At 53.7% G+C, this 21689-nt stretch overlaps 1 protein-coding gene across 8 annotated transcripts in view; it reads right to left on the reverse strand.

Annotated features, from left to right (window-relative positions):
• Positions 1–21689, reverse strand: part of TCF7 (transcription factor 7) — a 75824-nt gene that overhangs the window by 14249 nt on the left and 39886 nt on the right. For 4 of the 8 annotated variants that reach the window (XM_054216893.1, XM_054216892.1, XM_054216894.1 and 1 more), the window contains exons 4-8: positions 9399–9531; positions 6186–6276; positions 2505–2591; positions 557–667; positions 114–276 (exon numbers count right to left, since the gene is read on the reverse strand). In XM_054216893.1, coding sequence (XP_054072868.1) covers positions 114–276; positions 557–667; positions 2505–2591; positions 6186–6276; positions 9399–9531 — 585 coding nt within the window. The remainder of the gene's footprint in view (positions 1–113; positions 277–556; positions 668–2504; positions 2592–6185; positions 6277–9398; positions 9532–21689) is intronic. The other 4 variants (XM_054216896.1, XM_054216895.1, XM_054216900.1 and 1 more) reach the window with 1 other exon arrangement.

Genomic DNA, 21689 nt, shown 5'->3' on the forward strand with positions numbered 1-21689 from the left:
CCGCGTGTTTAAGAGCATCCGGGTTTGAAAGCAGGTTGTTACATGCTTAAAAGCAGCTGCAAGGGACGGGGATGCTGGATGGGACGATGGCGCTGAGCCCCACGTGCTCTTACCCTCCTTCCCAAGATCTGGTTGATGGCGGCGCTCTCCTTCAGGGTGCATTCGGCAATGACTTTCGCCCGCATTTCTTTCATATACAACATGAAAGCGTTCAGGGGCTTCTTGATAGTAGGCTTCTTGGCTTCCTTCTCTCTCTTTGGTTCTGGTTGAGGTTTCCTTGGTGGGACCGAAAGAGGAGCTGTCAGCATCAGAGCCACCCTCCAGCCCTCCTGCCTGGTGGCACCAAGCTCAGCAGAAGACTCGATGCCAAGCCCACCCCATGGCACAAGCAGGTGGGAGGACTCGAGATCTGCACCTCGGGTGTGTGCCACTGCCTGATGCAGGCAGAGCTCAGTGTTCATCCATCCTCCCCCTGTGCGAGCATTAATAGGGATAAATAAAATGGGCATTAAGGTGCTAACGCTGCTGAGGAGCCCTGCTGGCACCTCCAACTTACATGTTTCGGTCATAGTGCTCCATCTCTTGCTTGCCGGAGTGGGGCACGATGGCGGGGTGCGGGATGCCGGTGGTGTGCATGCCAGAGCCCAGCATCAGCGGGTGAGTGAACCTGCAACAGAGAGTGGATGAGCCATGCCGGGAATGCTGGGGATGCAGGCGGAGCACTGCGTCTCACGAGATGGCACTCTGACGTGGCAGAAGCAGACGGTAAGCAGAGGACACGGAAAGCAAACTCCGGCAGGCGCAGGGCAGGCAGTGCCCACTGCCGCCCCCAGGTTGTCCCCACCGTGTTGGCAGTGGGCACAGCCGGCCGAGCCACGGGGTCCGGGTGCTGCACGGTGGCGAGGAGCCCATCCCGCAGCCGGAGCCAGCCCGACCAAGATCAAGGGCGCTTCAACCAGCGGCTCCAGCTGCTCAGCTCTCTCATTGCAATATCTTATTAGCGCTGCAGGAAGGAACAACAAACTCAACCCAAGGCTTTGGATGGGAGAGATTAGGACCACCCCGCGCCTTTCTTTTAACAGAAACAGCATAAGTCTGAACATGAACCGAACTGCGACTCTAGGAGGTGCACCTTGCCTGAGCAATGCTCTCCACCAACACAGCACTGAGATCACCAGAGGTCTCGCTCGCTTTCAAGCTTCATTAGTTCTCTCCCGAGTTTTGGAGGGTAAAGCCAGCGCAGTCAGCTTTGCCAAGCTTGCCACTTTATGACTGCAGCTTGAGATGGCAGAATTGCCCATGGGAGATGAACTGTTCATTAGATATGCTGGCACGAAAAGAAAAAGCTGTTTAATTTAATCCACCGGCACAGCCTGATCCTTATCTGACCAGGTGTACTTTCTCGGCTGCAGCAGCCCTGCAAAATCTGCCTCAAAAATCCTGCGAGCGGGAGCTCCTGCGCCGGGCTCGGGGAGGCTGATGGGCCTCGCTGGGGAACCGTTAGCTTCTCTGTCGCCTTTGAGGCCGGGCAAAGCGATGCCTCGGCGAGCAAGGAGGGCTGGCAGCGCTCCCCCGCCTCTGCTGCAGGGCTACGGGAGTGAGGGTTGCGTGGCCGGAGGTCTCTGCATGGCCACGGGCTAGCACGGGTAAGGGTCTGCATGGTTTTCCTGTGGGAAACCTCCACTAAAGGCTCTTCAGGACAAGACGAAGCAGAAGCGAAAGCTGGTGCGGGAGCACACGCAGCGTGCACAGGCATAGAGTGGTTTAGGTTGGAAGGGACCTTAAAGATCATCTCGTTCAAAAGATCATCTCTCATCTTGCTGGAGCCATGGGGGCTTTGCCCCCCAGCATGCCCGGAGGGGCTGGGCTCTGCCATTTCCATCCACAGGAGGTGTATTTTGTTCACCGGGACATCACCGGGGTCTCGGTGTATTTACAGAGGGCAAAATTTAGTCCTGGGTGACCATAAACTTGCAGTAGAAATGGTTTGGGGTTGTGTTACGTGCCTACGTCTCGGAGGGCTGAGCTGTGCCCATGGAGGGACAGCAAATATCTGTGCCCATGGGGGGGACAGCAAGTATCTGCCCGCTGCCTGTCCTGCTTGTAAGGCTGAGACCAAGTAAAACAGACGGGACTCTGCAGAGCAAAACTCAGCAGTGGTGGCCGCAGGGATATATTTAGGATTAGGGTTAGTGACAAGGAGCAAAATCCTGAGCAACGGACGCTTTTCCCAGTGCTGAGCTGAAGGCAGTGGTTTCTGGCTTTGTTTTGCCTTCTGCTGATTAAAACCCACTGGCTGTGCATCCTCCCAGGATGCCGGACATTCCTCTGACCGCCCTTTGGACCAGACACTGCCTCAAAGCGCCTTCTCTTCCCCCGGCTGCCCCGGGGAGGGTTGGTGGCCGTCCCTGGGTGGCCGTGGTCTGCTGCAAGCTCCTGCCGCACAGACTGCAAGCTGCGAGACCAGCCGAGCCGCTGCCCTGTCTCACACAGCTCATACTCACCTGGAGAAAGAAGCCCCAGGAGAAAGCGCTGACGAATACGGCTGTCTAAATCCACATGACGGGAGCGGATAGACAGACTGGCTCTGCCTGGGATCGGGAAGAAAGAGTCTATAAAGTATCCACAGCTACGTGGCGTTTCCTAAAGATACCCTTTGCTAAGGGGACTCAGAGCATTGATGCCCCCAGAGCTCTGCCCGGTGGGATGCTCGGGGTGTTCCCCAGGCTCAAGGGGCCGTGAAGGACTTGGACTTCATTTTGGGAGAAGCTGGGCCTCCCTGCAAAGGTTGGATCCAACTCTGACCCCCCCCTCCATCCCCGGTGCTCAGTAACGCTGCAGCTTTGAGTTCATCCTGTTAAAATGCAAAATGTGGAGGGGTGCTGAAAAACTAGGAGATGTTGCTATTGCACAGAAGAAGTTGCTTAAAAGAGCGCAGTTTGACCAGAAAACTAAAGCCCAGTCAGAGCCTCTCTCTGTGCGATGCACAAGATGCTGCGCAGTTGCGGGCTGCAGCGGGAGGATGCCCAAACACGGGAATCTCCCAGAGTCCGGAGAGAAAGTACCTACTCTGCCCTTGTACATGCTTCAGAAAGGCTCTGGTTTCCCCAGCACATCCCTAAAACGATGCCCATCACTTTTAAACAAGCCAAAAGCTCGGGCTGACATTTCTTTTGAAAGTTATTTCATGCTGGGGACCGAGCAGGTACCAGACCTGGAGCTGGAAATTAATTTTGAGATAGTAAAATAACTATGCAGGAAGTTCCTTGTTGTTCCCAGCAAGGGAAAACCCCCCCCTGGTTTTCATATGGAGATAGCTCAAAAATACCTTGGCTTCTTCTGCAAACCTGCCAGAAGATGCTCACAGACTAAAACTATGCACGGAAACCGGGAAGCTTGAGGAGGACGCGACAGGGTGCTTAAACCCGTGCAGATGCTCATGCTCCTCTGGCCAGCCTGTGTCTAAGACCAGCACCAGCTATTTTCAGCTCTAATAATCAAAAAAAAGCCCATTATCATTAAGCGCGGTGCCCTGTGAAGGACCGAGCCCCTGGATGCCAGGGATTTTTCAGGGCTAAAGACCGTTTCTGCCCCGAAGAGGAATAACGACAGCGCGGTCAGGCCCTCGAGCAGTGCTGGGGAGGAAGGAGGTTTCTGTTTCTGCCGCTCCGGGAGCTGCTGTGTCTCGGCTTGACCAAAATCTGCAGGATCTGTCTGTCGGAAAGGCGGGCGAGGCGGCGGGGCTGTTTACACCCTGCCAGGCAGAAGCCCTCTCCCACCCTTAGATGTCGGCGGGTATAAACACACCAACAAACAGCCAAGTGCTACCGTGCATCGGGAAACCGAAACAACCTTTGAAGTTCGAAGGCGGCTGCCCCAGGGCCGAGAAAAGACTCGGAGCTAATCCAGAAGCGACAGGCGTTCCTGCAGAGGCTGAGGGGTTGGGGCAGAAAAGGAGCCGGGCACTGGCGGCTTCATCCAAAGTGATTCTGACGTGCAGATTAATGCCATGGCAGAATCAGTCCCTGATGGTGGGGAATGCATGGTTACAGCCTGTATCACCCGGTGATGGGAGGGCGGCTGGAAAAAAGGCAGGGGACAGCCATGGAGGGGACGCCGCGGTGCTGCTGCCGCTCGGCCCGGGGAGCAACACGGTTCGCAGGCTCCCGGCTGATGTTTGCTGCCAGGCTCCTGTGAGCAAAAACTCACTCGACTGGACTCTCGGAGGCTTTTATCCCACTGTCATCCCAGCTAATTACAGAGGGAGTGATGGCAGCTCCTCCTCCCGAAGCGCTCGGTGAGAACAAAACCCGTTTCTGCCCAGCTCCTGCCTGATGGCTCACAGAGGAAAAGCTGCTTCCTGAGTGTGGCCGCTCCAGCTCGGTGGCATTGGTGTGAGCATCCCTGGCACGAGCATCCCTGGCACAAGCATCCCCGGCACGAGCATCTCCGGGAGGCAGCCCCTGCTGCCCACTGCATCCTGCACAGGGTCAGTGCCGCCGCTTCCGCACCCACCCGCACCCTGGTGCAGAGTCTCGGCTGAGGACTGGGCACTTCGGGAGAGGTTTTGGGGCTCTTTCTGTAAATTCTAAATGAGCAAAGGCTCAATTAGACACACGCGCTTCCAAGGGCTGCTCTCTGCTCCGTCAGGCCGTTTGTTGCTTTACTGTATCTGCTCTATTAGTCACTAATGAACGTGTCTGACGAGGCTTGGTTGAGGATGCCGAACCCCGCAGATGCTGGAGCAGCTCTCAGCGATGCAGACTCCCTCCGCCACCAACCGACCGACAAAACCTCTCTGCGAACCACGCTTCTTTCCCTCCGCGCACCCAGGGATGCCCCTACCAGCATCCCACCCCCAAGAGTGGACCTCGCATTTGGCAAACAGGCTCCTTTCTCACCCCCAACTATTTCTTTCATGTTACAGCACAGTCACCCCAGTACTTGTTTTTCCTGAGGATGAATCACATCATATGAGGAGTTAAATCATCGCCCAAGAGTAGCAGATTTAGCACAGAAGGCAAAATGTAATCTCTTTGAAGCCAAACCCTGTATCAAAGGCCCCAGCCTCTGTTTCCTTGTGGTTAAATATCTGGAACATGAAATTCATAAACAAAACAAAAAGCTCCCATTTTACTTTGTGTTCTAATATGCTTCGCCTCTCCCATTTTTTGCAGTATGTTCTTGTACCCGGTGGTCTCGGCCGGGCTTTGCGGGGGTTTTATCAGCCGGCACCAGGGAGGATCTGGCCACCTACCCCCACTGTCGCACTCCCCGCACTGTCCCCCTGTCCTGGCCACCCCGACCCGCCGCCTGCAGCCACCGGCCTCCCCGCGAGCCTCTGCAAGGTCCCCGCGCCACCCACCCGGGTTAAAAATTAATCTGAAGAGTGACGATGCCCACACGGCACCGCCTGCCAGACCCGCTCCCTCCGTGTGCTTATGATCACGGTGACAAAAACCAGCGGCACTGACCGCAGAGCACAGACCGCTGAGTTTTTAACTCATGTCCCTGGGGCAGGTTTCCCAACAGGCTCTGCTTTGCGGGATGCTCCTCGGGGCTGGCTCGTGCAGGAGGGACTTTTTGGGAGTTCTCCAGCTCATGTCCCCTCCTTCCCTTTTCCCCCTGGGGCAGCGGGTGCCACCGTGGCCAGGGTGCAGGTACCGGGGTCGTTTGCCAGGGCAGGACTCTGCCACCGTGTATTTTTTCCTTGCATGTCAGACCCAGAGAAGCACCGTGGCCCAGCAGATGGAGCATCCCATTAGATTACGCCCCGCTGGCAGCACACTCAGGGAAAGCACTGTTTGTGCTGAAAACCCCAGCGAGGGAGAAAATTACTTCCTACTCAAAAAGAGAGGCTTTTCTCGTGATTAGGGGAGGTGAGTAGGAAGCTCTCCTTGGGCTTCCCAATCCATACAGGCAGCTGGATGTAAAGCAGGAGACAGTTCTGAATCAGGCAGGCTGTAACCCCGCTCCAGGGATGCCCCAGCCTGGACAAAGCCTTCTGCAGATCTGCTCCCCCTCTCTAAACCAGGGCTAAATCCTCCTCCCCATCACACAGCGCGCAGGAGGGATGAAGCCGGGGCGAAAGCACCGTGGGGGTTACGGAGAACGGCTGCAGGTGGTTTGTTCAATGAACAGCCGGTGGGCTGGGGGCTGCGCGGCGCCCAGCCCTCCACACTCACCATCCCATCGACGGCGTGATCTGTCCGACTCCACCGGGAGGGAGGGGGTAGAAACCGGGGATGTCTGAGGTCTGGGAAGGACGGTGCACTCCTGGGAGAAGGGAGAAGAAGGTGAGCTGGACCCAGCACCGTGCTCCCCGGCTGACCTACACCACTCCTGACCCCCCCGGCTGCTCCATCGACGGGCACTCGTGGGCAGCAGGGAACATCTGTGAAATAACTGAGATTTTAATTGCCCTTTTTATTGCTGTGGCTCTCTCTGTGGGGATGTGGTGGGTCGTACACATTGCTGCAGAATCCCAAACACTCGTGTCATGGGGTGGGGAAGGCACTTTGCTCCTGCACAAGCATCATCCCTGCTCTGTGCCACCCTTGGGGACGAGCAGCAACTTGCTTTGGGAAGGATTTGATGGACTCTGGGCATCCCTCTGCCCTTCCCAGAGAGCCCGTTCAGGTGCACAACTGATGGGCAAAGCCATTCCCACACCCCCTTCCCATCAGTCACCCCCAGGACCCCTAGGAGTGGTCAACGGGGACGCTCCGGCTGGCATCACTTCTATCTCTATTTTAGACAATTTGAGTCCTTGTTCAAAGAATCGTTTCGCAGGCTCTGTGGGTGCCAGGGAACGGCGCGGGTGGGTACGGTGCCAGCTGGGAATTCACCCTTCGCACGGGGAATCCCTGCGAGATCTTCAAAGCCGCTGGCACGGGCGGCATGGCCAGAGGAGACAGCCACAGCATCTCCCCATTTCTATCCGGACTTGAAAACGGCCCGCGGAGCCCGGGTGGGACTCAGACAACCGCAGTGCTGCCGGCAATGGCAGCCTACGGCTGACCCCCCGACTGGAAAACTGGGCCGGGGGGGAATGGGTCTGAGCTCTGCCACAGTATCGTGTAATGCTGACTGCGAACGAGACTCAGAGAAAAAATATCCATGTACAGAGATTGTCCAGCAGCTGTCCTGGGCAATAAATACATTGAATAAATTGGTGATTAGTTGCAAGCAGTTTGCAAACTCAGAAGTCTGGATTATTCTCCTAGGTGTATTAATAGTAAATGATGAATTAGGAATGACACCAACAGATTCCAAGCATCTTATGAGCAGTTAGCTAAAATAAATCTGTCCCTGGACTGAAAGGAATATATAACTTAGTATGAGATTTACCTACAGCTGTGCTCGCGCGGGACACAGCAGCCCCCCGAAGGCCAAACAAATCCAGCATCTGTGTTAGGCAGCTGCCAGGATTTCCTGAGATTTGGACCTCCGACAATACAAGTTGCGTAAGGCAGAGCACAAGTTATTCTTGCTAGCCCAGTGGTTGGGGCACCAGCCACTGACTCAGAAGATCCTGCTCGTATTTCCTGGTCTGCGTGTCCTTGGGCTACCGTGAAATACTTTAAAGGGGTGCTGTGAGAATGAGTACGACGGTGACTCTCAAATGCTTACGCTCAGTGATAATGGGAGATATTTCAGCGATGAAAACAGAAATGGGACACAATCAGAATGAACAGGGAAGGAAACCCTCGCCCCAGCAGCGTGGGGACGGGGCATGCGGAGCTGATCACGGCCGCCCCACGGAGGCAGGTCCCAGCTGAGGATGATGGTCTGAACCTCGCCACAAACAGGACTTGGGGGGGTCTCTGGGATGGACAGACTCCCCCTGCCTCCGACATAAATGTATGGGCTAAATGGGAAAGGGGAGACTGGAAAGCGGCTGCACAGAGGGTGCAGGTGGGCATGCAGCCAGAGGACAGCTTGCAGAACTACTGACCCAGCAGAGATGGACGCACAGGCACTACTGCAGTGCCAATCGTAGCCTCCGCGCAGGGCTATAACCAGCTCATCCCCTGGGGGAGCGGCTCCCGCATTGCTTATGGCTCTCCAGGCTCATGCTAAGGCCCCAGGGGCAGCGCATGGTGAGGGGCTTTTGTGCTCCGCCAGGCATCGGCAAAGGCAGCGTGAAGGAAGGTGCATTGGGTTGCCTTCCCGGGAGACTTAAGAAATCTGCACGCTTCCTCTTGGGATTCGGAAGTCTGCCCTTAGCTGAGCTTTTAAGAGGTTTATTTTGTTAACTCTTCATATTTTTCTGCTGAGTTTATTAAGCTCTGGCTGCTGACAAGCAACGTGCTGGCTGGAAGTAAATCAGGATGTGCCTGGGTATGTCTTACACCGGACCTAAGTTCTCCCCATCAGCATCCCTGATGAATCCAGAATGTGGTCTCCGGGTTCAGAGCAGGGATAATTCATCATGCCCTCCAGCCAAGAGCATCGCGATACCCCGTTGTTTTAGCAATGATGTTAGCTCGGCAAAACTGATGTCTCCAGGACAGTTTGGATCACTCCGGTGGAGCCCAGATCACCACAGTTAATTTTGTGCATCCAAAAACCCTGATTTCTGGGCTCTGACGGACCCCGAATCCCTTCCCGAACGTGCTGCGGCACAAAACCATCAATTTGCTCGCTTTCACATTGAAATCAAGACCGGGTTTGTGCAAAGCCCTGGGTAATCTGAACCGATGTTGAAAGATTCTGTTGCGTTAATGTAAGGTTGAGAAAAGTTTGAATTTACACTCAGCTTGCCAGTAACCCAGAACGATGGGCTGGGGTGAATTCCTGTGCACGTACCTATACTGTAGAGTTCAGGGTTTAACCTCTACCTACTGTACTTTCCTCCGGAGCCTCATGAGCTAATTGACGTGTCCTGGGCTCACACAGGAACCCAAAGAACCAAACCGTGTGACAACCACACAACGTGTGGCTACGGACACACACACATAACAATCCAGTTAGCTATCAGACACCGATCCTATTTAGTCAAAATATTTCCTGTTTCAAGCATTTATTTTCTCAAAATGACAACCTGACAACAGTCTGGGTATGAGTCAAAGGAAAGATTACTTTCCATTTTCTGGTTGACTCTTACGCATCACCTCGCAGGCTCGGGTCTGGTCTCAAGCTACAGGACGGCTTGCAGAGAGAATGGAGCACGCCTCATCAGCAGGGTTGGCACTTTCGATATCAAACTCCTCTCAACCAGGATTACAAAGCATTGCCAACAAGCTAAATAAACTCCCACTGCTAAGCAATGCCCCAGTTGACCAAAGCTGTTGATTTTCCCCGTTGATTTGGGACCAGGGCCTTGACAGCCTTGATCCTAGTGGTCTCCAGCACCATCCCCGTCCCACTGCGCAGATCCCCAGCGGTGCCCTTACCTTGTTTCTGGTTGATGTCGGCGGGCAAGTGGGGCGAGTGGGAGCCGTGGCTGAAATGGTCGTTGCTGTAAGGGATGAGCGGGGTGAGCGGGTGAACTCCGTGGGACGGCTGCACGACGGGAACTTTGTTGGACTGCAAGAGACAAGGAGGGAGAGGGCTCAGAACTCATCGGGCTCCGCGAGCAAGGAGGCACGGTGCCCTTTTGCAGTCCCTTCAGTGCAAGCAAGTCTGGGAATTACTAAAAATCCCCAGTGACTCTCAAGGGCAAGGCAGAAAATGCCCTTGCCTACTAAAATAAACACTGCAGCATCCTGCAAGAAAAATCCGTAAGCCAAGCAGTGACAACAGCCGAAGATGATTGCATGGGTAGGTGCAAAACTGCCCAAATCAACATGACGGTTCGAAAATTCTGAAGAAATTTTTTTTCATTCATTTACAGTATCTTTTATTCCAGGATGAATGCTACAAGCATGTTACCCAATGCATCACTTTTGGTTTTGGCCTTGTGCTACCACCAGGGTCTAAATCTGGACTTTCACATCCTGCACATTCACTCTGAAAGCCAGGCTCGGGCTTTTCTACGTGGGGGTCTTGAGCAGGGAGAGCCACCGTGACAGCAATGCCTTTGAAAAGGTGACACAGCCACCAGCCCTCGGGCTGAAATCCTTCTTGGTCCCAGCTCCAGCGCTGGAACAAGGACCTGAGGGAGCTGAGACAGTGCTGGGGGTGGAACAAAACCAGGAAAATTGAACAAAGAAAAATCTGTCTCCTCTTGCACCTCCTCTTGGTTCCGCACAGCAAGGCCATGGGAGCCCAACATCTTTGTAAAAGGCGCTTTTTTGTGAACACAACGGGGAGTAGTTCTGCGTGTCGGAGCAGAGAGAGGGGAACCTGTTCAAAAGAGCTGCACGGCTGTAAGGAAAACACACACACACACACGCACACGCTGCCGTCTCCCTCCTGCCAGCCTCCTCGCCTCCAGCATCTCAAGCTGCTCCCTACATGCCTGGTTTCGCCCATGGTTGCCTTTAAACCCAAACTGACTTCGCCTTGCTGGTGGAATGTTAGGATTTGTCCCAGATGAATCCAGAAGGAGAAACAGGACTGACAGCACCCCAAAAAGGGGAGAGAATGAGAAGGGACCAGGTAAGGCAGCTCCCCGGGGGCTGGGAGCTGGGAATTGCCAGCCAGACCTCTTGTGTCCCACCAGGACATCTACAGATGATTTGCTGCCTGACTTTTGACAAGTCATTTACGCTCTCTGGACTTGATTCACTGGTGCCTTCCACTTTGGTAATGATTTTGCCCAGGCAGAGTGAGCACGAAACGCCAGCCGGGTTTGGTGGAGGCGGCGCAGCTGGAGCTGATGGCTCTGGAGGACCTGTCCTGGTCCTGTCCTGGACCTCTCCCTGCTGCTCCAAGCTGTGTTCATGGCAGACCAAGAGCCCTGGGCAAGTCCTGCGTTTTGCATCCCTGCTCCGAGGAGGAAACCCATGAAGCGTAAAGGAAAACAGACTGATGGAGATGCCGCTTTACATCTGCGTTTCCCACAAAGATTTGCTCATGCAAATAAAACCCAAGAGGCATGCAGGTTTGCATTTCAGAATGAATGAAAACCCGGATTCCTGATGCTTACCAGGTGTAGATTTACTGCGTACAGCAGGATACTGGGAATGTAACCCCCTTCCCCAGCACAAACTGGTGTGGTACAGGTGTTCCCGTCCTGCAGCAGGGCCAGGGGCTATGTGGTTTTCCCATTGGGAAGAGGCACTGGGCTGGATCCTGCTTAGTTAAACACGTTTGGAGCGCTGAGCTTTTACTATTCTTGCCCAAGAAATGAGATGAAGAATAGCTTTTCAGTGATATTTCTAAAATTAGCTATGGTTTAGCTTATTTAAGAGCCAGAAAGCCTAAATTAGGGATACGCAGTTCTACGTGTGCATTTTAACATGACACTGGAGCTGAAAGAGCTCGATGCTGAGCTGTTTTGAAAACGTCAACTTAAGCATTTCTGCTGTTCAAAGTGGGGCAGATGATCCCTTCCCCTTCACACCGTGCCTGATCCAAAGCACAGCACTCGCTGCCTGATGGCTGTTAACAGCTTTCAGAGCAAGGACAGGAGACACAGACCAACACAAAGGCAGGTGAACAGTCCTGATGCTGATCCACAGGATACCTCAATGGCAGAAGGCACGGAGCCCGTGTGGTTACAGCGAAGGCACGGGCTGCCCGTCTTCCCCGTCAAAGCAGAACATGGGAACTTGGTGGTACAACAGGCTGCAGCTCAATTACTCAGATTTTCCATCAGTTCAGATGGGAAACAAGACGTTGCACCAGTAAGAAGAGCTGGCCGTTCCCGAGTCCCTTCTACATTTGCACTTGCCTTGCAGAAAAACTTTTCTCCTGCTTTTTAAAGTCATAAAGACTGGGGGGAAGACAAAAATTTCTGCAAGAGGCTATTCATCCCCCTCCCGCTTCCCCCATTTGCAAGTTCGTTACAGGAACCTGTCTCCCAAATGGAACCAACCAAGGGAAGAACAAAACGTTGCACACAGATCTGGAGAAACAGAGATGACTCCTTCGGTGCTGATCCCCAGTTTAAACACTGCAGCTGCTGATGGTCGCAGTCCATGGCCATCTCTGCAGCTCCTGGTCTTCACCAGATGTGCTGTGGCTGCCACACGCATCTTTGCTGTGAAATCATACCTCGTTTATAGAAATCTATATGCCAGAGAAGTGGTATCAATTCTGCTTTTTTTATGAGGTTTAGATTTAGTTTCTGAAATCAGCTGCAGCACGTGAACCCTGAAGAGGCTTTTCAAAGCCAGAACTTTTCAGCTGACAGTGTCTTATGCCATAAAATTAACCTGATGTAAATGATTTCTGCCTGTTTTCTGCCAAGCGGAGTGATTCAACACGAGGGCAGTTGGTTTGGTGTCCTCCCCGCAGGCCCCCTGGGAGGACACGGGGTGGTGCTGGTGGGGACATCATGGGGATGTGCTGTGGTTTGGCGAAGCACCTTCCCGCATCTCCTCCCCATCAACACAGCTCAGGGCAGCGGTGACGGCGCTGCTGGAACCCACCCACCACAAATAACACTGCTGGTGCCAACCCTGAGGCACCCCAAGTCACCTCCCGTCCTTCGGCAGCCGTGGGGGGACATGAAAGGGCTCTGGGGACAGCTGTGTCTCCCCTGCCCCAGCAGAGGCCTTTGAGCGGAGGTCGGGGAATGAGCTGCGCAGCCACGACCTCGCTCCAGAAATGAAGAGGCGCGTTTACAGCAACACCAGAACGGTATTTCCAGAGGGGACGGAGCAGCAGAATGGGGTTTGCAAGCTCTGGAGGGCCCTTTTGCCCTCTCAAAGTTGCTGAATTGCAATTCTCCTGAGTGCCCACCTCCCCGGCGAGTGGTGGCCGCTTGGGTGCCACTGTGCCCCGTGCCGGCAGCCGGTGCCACTCGGCGCTGGGGCAGGCACTGACCCCGTGGCGGTGTTAATCAGCCCCCACCAACCTGGCTGAAAATAATTAAAAAAAACCCCGACTGTGAGGAAAGAATCTCCCATGCTGAAGCCAAGAAGTGACTTTAATAACTAGAGGTAATTGGATGAGCAAAGAGAAAACACAGTTGCATTAATTATTAAGAAAGACTAATTGTTGGCAAGGCAAAATTAGGAGACCTCACCGCTCCCGCATGGGTGTCTGATTGCGATATCAGCTCCAGGCTAGCTAGAAAACTCTCTTTTCGCTGAGCATGCACAAACCCAGCAGGTCTTTTGCAGGAGGATCCCCCTCTGGATCGGCGCCGCAACGGTAACTCGGCTCCCAGGTGCCCGATCGGGCAGAGCATCCTCCACCTTTGCTCCCGTCCCACGTGCCCAGCAAGGGCTGCAGATCACAGATTCACAGACTGGCAGGGGTTGGCAGGGACCTCTGGAGATCACCCAGTCCAACCCCCTGCCAGAGCAGGGTCACCCAGAGCAGGTGGCACAGGAACGCGTCCAGGCGGGTTTGGAATGTCTGCAGAGACGGAGACTCCCCCACCTCTCTGGGCAGCCTGTGCCAGGGCTCTGCCACCCTCAAAGGAAAGAAGTTCCTCCTCATGTTGAGATGGAACTTCCTATGCTCAAGTTTGTGCCCGTTACCTCTTGTCCCGTCACTGGCCACCACTGAAAAGAGCCTGGCCCCATCCTCCTGACACCCCCCCTTTCAGTATTTATAAGCTTTGATAAGATCCCCCCTCAGTCATCTTTTTTCCAGACTAAAAAGACCCAAGTCCCTCAGCCTTTCTTCATGAGAGTGACATTCCAGTCCCCGCATCATCTTGGTAGCCCTCTGCTGTACAAAGGCTGCAGCGTGTCCAGCCACGGGCTTATCCAAGCTTGACAGTGTTCAGAACAATAAATGAGGTTTTTTTAAGCAAAATGTGGGTTTTTCATTAGAAAATGGTGAGAGATTGCAATCAAACATTTTCTGGAAAGCACCTCGTGTTAGCAAGTATTTTGACTCATTTTTTAAAGACTGATCTATTTAGTTGTGACACACTAAAAATGAGTAGTTTTACCGTCCTGGCTTGACAGCAGATTTTCCTTTTAAGCTTTAAAGCTAATCTTAGCAAAACGTAGCCACGGAAGGTCAAAAGTCAAAATTTGAGTGAAATGATCAAACCAAAAAAATCTCCCTGGCTGGCAAAACTCTTTGGGTTTTTAGCTCTGTGAAAATATTAGAAAAAAAATGGTAAAGATTTTTTTCCGCTTGGACCGATTTAAGAAAAGAAACAAATGAAAAAAAAAAAAAGTGAATATTTTGTAACCTGTGAGAACTATTCCTTGCTCCAACGGAAAGGAGCCACTAAAAGCAGCAGTGGTCACACCACGCTGCCCGGATCCCAGCATCCCGCCGGTGCTGCACCGCTGCTTCTAGGGATGGGAATGTTTTTAATTCATTTTCCACTAGAAGACAATTCTTAACTTAAATAAAGCAGCTGAATTCTACTGCCCCTGACCACACCTGCTGCCCAGTTTAGCGAAAAAGGTTTTGTTGAATTTCATCAGGGCTGCACCGAGCACCCAGGATGGGTCCTTGCACGGGGCCACCGGGGCTGAGCACCCGACCTGCACCAGGGCGAGTTGTTTAATGCTTTAAAGGAGAAGAGAAAACCTGTCTGCCACGGTTCAGATTGCACCAGCCAAATACAGCAGCTCACCTTACAAGGTTGGTTTGGATCCGCCCCGTTGCACACAGGCAGAAAGCATCCTTCCCAGGAATAACCCCTTCTTGGTTTTGATGACTGTATTTCAAGAGTTTTTACGTTTTCCCCTGATTTTGAACAAAACCAACCAAAGTGCAAAGCTGGCTTCTTTATAGTTGTTTTTAAGGCAAAGTCACATAGACGACGCTGTTTCGTAGGAAAGAAACTTACGTTTTACAGATTTCCCATATGTTTGAAATAATAGAACGAATTTAAGAATTTGCTCTCACTTTATAAAAGTCAGCCCTAAGCCCCCAGGAGATGTACCGCGCTGTCAGCCAAATCTGAATGCGCCCCATCGCCTTCCTGCAAAACCAGGGTATCATTCACAGCATCACCCGGCTCCCCGCTCTGAGTGGGGAAAACTCCCCTCAAGTTTTTTTCCAGAGGATTTCTGGACATTTAAACCCTGCTATGCTACTTCTGTATGGGTTTTTTTACAAGATATTTTAACAGCTACTCTGAAATGATGAGCTGCGGGCTTGCAGACGAGACAGCTGGGGCTTCGTGGAGGGAAAGCGGTTTCGGCGTTCAGGCTCCAGCTGAGAGCAAGTTCTGCAGAGTCAGCATCAGGGAGGTGGGGGGCTCCCGCTGGTGGGGACCCCAAAGGCAGAGGGGATCTCATGGGCACAGGGGACCCTACAGGCACAGGGGACTTTACACACATAAGGGACCTGAAACACACGGGAGGCTGCAGGCATTGTGGGTCCCATAAACACAGGGGACCCCATGCACATAGGGGACACTGCAGGCACATAGAGGACCCCGCGCACGTAGGGGACCCCACAGACCAGGGACAGACTGTCAGGACTGTGACCACAAGGGGTTTCTGCGCTCCCCGTGAAAGATAGCGGGGTGCTGCCTGCCCCTTGCACGAACCTCAGCTCTCAGCCACCCCACTCACCCCGCTGGTGCAAAAGCACCGGCCAACACCCCAGACAGCCAAAATCCCTCTGGTCAGCCCAAAACCAAGCAGAGCAGGGAGGAGCCTGCCAGAAAGCCCAGCACTGTGGGAGCCACCGTCTGTCCTGGCAGCTCCTCCATGGATGCAGGGGAGTCTGCACGGAGGAAAAAGCCCAGAACCCCTCTGTAATGCCCGGAGCCGGGTATCCCCATCACCCTGGGCCATGCTGACCATGGCGGCAGCCTCCCGGGTGAGGGGAGGCTGGCAGCCCCCGGGGGGGTGCAGGATCCATCCCCCCCCGCAGCACGAATCACCCTGGCGCAGGAGCTGGCAGCCGGGGAGAGTGCTGTGGTTTCCAGCCTCGCCGGGGAGCCGAGCCGCGGTGAGGCAAGATTAGTCACCTCACTTTCAAATTTTCCCACATCGCCGGCCCCAAAAATAGTGAAATGAAAAAGCCGTGGGCCAGCCTGGCGGTGTCCAGCCGTGGGGCCTGGCAGAGGGATGGCAGCTCAGGCGGGTGGCTGTGCCACGCTGGCGGCTGTCACCGCCACGGCAGAGGGGGTTTGGCAGCCTTGGAGCCCCAGGCCTGCAGTTCTGCCCTGTGTCCGGCTGCACGGAGCAGCCCCTGGGGCTGGTCCCGGCTCCGAGCAGGCGGATGGACAGGATGCTGGATGGGATGCTGGGGTGCCTGTGGGACCAAAGCCCTGGGTGCAGCACACATGCTGCAGGTGACAGTCCGGCCCCAAGTCACCCCAAAAGTGTTCTCTTCGACGTCACTTCTCAGAGAAGGCGAGATGAGTCGACGCGCCGGCTATGAAAAACAAAACCCATGAAGTTTTGCTGCTGCTGATTCAGTGAGGAATTAATTCCTTTTCACTGCAAAATTAGTCATCGCACCACAGAAAGAAAGGTATAAGGTCAGGCTGCACCGAGCATGCACTGCTGCTGGGGCAGGTTACCAGGGGGACTGTGCCTTTTGCTCTTTATCCAACAATCAATCCACATTAGGGAATTATGAGGGATGTTACTGGGTACATCCCGCAGCGCCGGAGCGGCTCCTGGAGGGCTGGCAGAGCAGCACTGTCATTCCGGGCGCTTGGGGACCCGGAGCCCATGACTCAAACCCAGCCCTGCACAGTTTCAGGGCACCTCCGACTTCTGATAAGATCTCCCAGCTTGGGACCCCAAACGGCGTCAGCAGACCCCTTCACCCCTCCTTTCCCCGTGGTGTTGCACCAGGAGATGCCGCGATAAAAGATCACCCTAAATACCCACTGCAGACCGCTTTTGGCGCTGACTGCAAGCACTGGGGCCGGAGCCCTCGGCAGCCGAAGTGGGTGACGGCAGCATCGACTCATTTCTCGTCTCAGCATGCTTTTTTTCTCTTTTCTCACTTTTGCTGCAGTCACATTTCTCCAGCCCGCTGCTGCCACAGCAGAAAGGAAACAGGGAAAGTTAAAGCCACCCACGCTCGGGCGCTGCCCCGGCCCAGCCGAGCACCCCGTCCGGCAACGCCGAATTTGAGCAGCAGCAGCAGCATCTCCCCGGCCCCTGCTCGGGCCTGGGTCACCCAGTGCGGCTGGATCTGGCCATTACCCTCAGCACCATCACAGGTTCCTCCAGGGACCAGAAGACCACATCTCCCATGAGTAGAAGAGCCCTGCTGCCCTGTGCACCCCATCTCTGGCTGGCCCAGAAGTGCTTAGGAGCAGCAGTCAAAGCAATAATTTGCAGCTATTAGTTCTTGCATTAATTCTGCACATGAAATGCAGCAAGGGGCTGACGGGTTTAAGATACACACCTTTGACACTGTCCTGCACGACATCCTTGTCTCTACATTTGCAGAGACATGGATTTGTTGGATGGCCGCACATGGTGGATAAGGAATTGGCTGGATGGCCGCACTCAGAGAGGTGTGGTCAATGGTTTGATGTCCAAGTGGAGACCAGTGACAAGTGGCGTTCCTCAGGGGTCAGTGCTGGGACCGGTGCTGTTCAACATCTTTGTTGGTGACATGGACAGTGGGATCGAGTGCACCCTCAGCTGATGACACCGAGCTGGTGGAGCAGTCGACAGACCGGAGGGAAGGGATGCTGGAGGGATTCTGCCCCTCTGCTCCGCTCTGGGGAGACCCCCCTGCAGTGCTGCCTCCAGCTCTGGGGCACCAACAGCAGAAGGACACGGAGCTGTTGGAGCGGGGCCAGAGGAGGCCCCGGAGATGCTGGGAGGGCTGCAGCCCCTCTGCTGTGAGGACAGGCTGAGAGAGCTGGGGGGGTTCAGCCTGGAGAAGAGAAGGCTCCAGGGAGACCTTGGAGCCCCTTCCAGTCCGTCAAGGGGCTCCAGGAAAGCTGGGGAGGGACTCTGGATCAGGGAGGGGAGCCATGGGATGAGAGGGAACGGTTTTAAACTGAAAGAGGGAGATTTTGATGAGATCTCAGGAAGAAATTCTTTGCTGTGAGGGTGGTGATCCCCTGGCCCAGGTTGCCCAGAGGAGCTGTGGCTGCCCCATCCCTGGAGGTGTTCAAGGCCAGGTTGGACGGGGCTTGGAGCAACCTGGTGTGGTGGGAGGTGTCCCTGCCCAGGGCAGGGGGTGGAATGAGAGGACTTTAAAGTCCCTTCCAGCCCAAATCATTCTATGATTCTATACACATTGCACATATAGGCAAATATTGTCCTTGCTTGTGTTTTTATCCCTGCACTCTACATTTTGTGGTTGATGGAGCTCTTCCTTTCGACTCTTCCTTTCCCCTCTGATTTCTTTCAGCTTCTTTAAAACCCAGCTCTGCTTCGAAAATGCCAACGAGGCACCTGAGCAGCCCTGCTCTTTTTTTTTACACATGGAAGGGGACGCGCTCGCCTTAGTGCCGAAACTCCGCTCCTGTGATGCTGACTCTCCCCTGTGATTCGGATGTGCATCACAGCGGCATAGGGGACTCCAATGGCTATCAGGCGACAAGCCCCTCAGCCCTTAACACCTTCCACGCCCCAGCACTCAGAGAGGTGGCCAAGCTCCAGACAGGATGGGGTCAAATTCAGGGAAAGAACTTAAAAACCTTTCAAAAGCTCTCAGTGACCTCCTGTGCTGCTGCTGGTTTCTGTTTTTAAGCAGTGATGGTTATTATTTTTAAGTTAAACTCTGCAGGGGAAATAGCTGAGCTTTTCGCCGTTTACGGGCACAGGAAGAGCTGTTTCACTTCTCAAGTATTTATCTTCTAAGAGAAAGATGTAGGTGGTTCTTTGTGGGAAAAAAAAAAAAAGAGAAAAGAAAAAAAAAGGCATGGAAAAATAAAGATCAAAAGTCCCTCCCAGAGGCTTCTCTCGTACGGTGACAGGGGGCAAACTCGGAGACAAGTACACCCTGTACCAGAGAGGAGAAAACCCCCGGAAAATGAACTTTTGGCATCACGGCCCAGTGTTTACAGTCCCATTCGGCAGGAGGGCCACCTCACTCCAGAAGCCTCCTCAACCACGCAGAAAGTCCCCTTGTGCCACCCTCGCCGTGCTCGGGAAACGGTGCTGCTGTGATGCTAAAAGCAGCTTCACCGTGCTGCATCTGCTCGGGAGGGGACAGAAACACCCCCTCCACAAGGTCCCGCAAAGGGTGACGGCGACATTTGGCTTCATGGAAACAAATGCCAGAGCAATATAACCTGGGGGCCGCACCGCAACACCAAACCCCAGCGATTTTCTCCCAAATGCTGGGGCAATATAACGGCGGGGCTTCATCAGCCCCCCTACCCCCAGCTATTTCCCCTGTTCTGCAACATCTATCCCTGGCTATTGCCTCTCTCGTGTTCTGGGCTACGGGGAAAAGAACATCTGTGTCCCCTTCGTGCTACCCAATTCTGTGAATTTGAAGCACAAGCTGCAAACCCTGGAGTTACCGGTAACACTTGAAATGAGAAGGCGCTCACTTGACCCGCCAAGGCTGATAATATCTGACCTCCTTTATTTCCCTCCACTTCTCAAAGGCGAGCGGTCGACCTGATACCCAGAATTAATCAGGAAAATGTCCAAAAGGGCAAGGGAGGAAAGCGAAATAAAGGTATGACACAGGGCCAAGGCTTGCCCTTCGGTACGGCTCGAGATACTGTTTCCAAAGGGACTGGAGACGTCACCCAGCTCACGGGCAGCACCGGGACCAGCCGGACCTCAGGATGCTTGGGGAAAGCCACGTCCCGCTCTCAGACACCGGTAGCTTGGGGGATTTTCACCAGTTTTAACAAACCATTTGCAAACCCCAGCCCTTGCTGGGTCCTGAGCCCAGGTGGCTTTGATGCTGGGCTGTCACATCCCTCCCCGCCGAGGACGCGCTGCAGCAGCATATGGAAAATCCCGTGAGATTTCTGATTTCTGAGTGCATTTCCCGGCGGATCAGCCCAACAGGAACCCTCCAGGTGTCAGTGCCATGCAGTTTTCTGGAGGCAAACAAATGCTTACACATCCCCTGGGCATCAGGAGGAGGCTCCCGGCAGCTCAGCTGGGTTTTTTCTTTCCATTTAAAACAAAAACAAAACCAGCCCGCGTACATGAAAGAGCGCAGGGGAGTTAACAAAAACACAAAACACACAAAAAAAACCCTGATGTGATTTAAGGCGTTTCGATTCTCCCAACATCAGAGGGGATGAAACCTGCCCCTTCGTGCTGCAGTGGTGCCGGGGTGCACGGCCACCCTGGGTGACACCATCCTGCTGCTGTCACCACTGCCACCCCGGGGCCTGGACAGGAGACCCCTCACAGGACTTCTGTCCCTGTCTTTAGGCTTGGGATGGGATGGGATGGCTGCCAGCCCCTCCTGGCAGGAACTATACTTCCTATTTTATTTTATTTTATTTTATTTTATTTTATTTTATTTTATTTTATTTTATTTTATTTCTCTATTCTATTCTATTCTATTCTATTCTATTCTATTCTATTCTATTCTATTCTATTCTATTCTATCCATTCCATCCATCCATTCCATTCCATTCCATTCCATTCCATTCCATTCTAAATTTCTTTGCAATCTGCTAGCCTCAAAGCCCAGCCCCAGGGGGGATCTCACCATGTGAGAACGTCGCTGGTGGGAAAAAAAAAACCAACAAATCAGAAGTGTCTCCCCCCACCTGAAAGTAAATGCCCGACGCTGTGACTGTGCTGTGAAAAAATAATAGCGATAACAGTAATAATATTAACAACAATAATAACGATACCGTAATGCTGCTGACTTGTTCAGGGAGAGCTTTCTCCTGTCGCACACGACCGCCGAGGCCGTGCACTCGCCCAGCATCAGACGACCCCAAGAGAAGAGGTTTTAACTGGTCAGACGTAGCCGTGCCCGAGCACATGCCACTGGTTAATTAAGGGATAAGACGATACAACTGCGGGTGATGATAATTTGTAATAGTTATCATCATTCTTGGGTAGGCATTTCCCTGCTACGGCGAAATCCTTTGATATTTATATGGTGTCAGGCGCGTTTCCAAGACGGGTGGTCACGAGCGAATGAACCGTGGCTGCTCCCGGTCTCCTCCGGGGTCTCTCCCAGCCCCTTCCGCAGCATTGGGACGGCATGGGGACGGCTGCCTGTGGTGCGGGATGTCGCTCCCATCCCAGCATTAACATTTCCAACCAGCTGTGAAGCCCAAGGGGCTGGAGCCGGGTCATCCCCCCTTACCCTGGCTCCCCAAAACCCATGGGGGACCCCCGGGCAGGAGCAGGGAGCACTGCTGCTGCCCAGCCCCGAGCCGCCCCCACGTTATCCTAATCTGCGCTCACTCTTATTTCCCAGTTCCCGTGATAAACGGCTCTCTGGAGGACGCGGAGGGAAGATAATCCCCCCCCCCAGGGCAGAAGGGATGCTTTATTGACACCCTGCAGCCGTAAGGCAATAGCAGCTTTCCTTGTTGCTCACTTTCAAGGGTGACATGTTTACAAATAACGCTACAGCCGCTAATCCCAGATGATACCCTGTGTCTGCCTGGGAGAAATCCTAATTTTCTTGATAGAAGGAATTTGTTCCTTTAATGCTTAATACCCCTTTTTTTCCTCTGAACGCAAGCGAGCGTTATTGTGCAGAGTGGAATAAACATTTTAATTAAAATGTGGAATTTATCTTCCAGTCAAATTCGTACGAGCCCCCGACGATATGTCAAACTC

Source organism: Rissa tridactyla, chromosome 11, assembly GCF_028500815.1.
Source record: "Rissa tridactyla isolate bRisTri1 chromosome 11, bRisTri1.patW.cur.20221130, whole genome shotgun sequence".
Classification (NCBI taxonomy): Eukaryota; Metazoa; Chordata; class Aves; order Charadriiformes; family Laridae; genus Rissa; species Rissa tridactyla.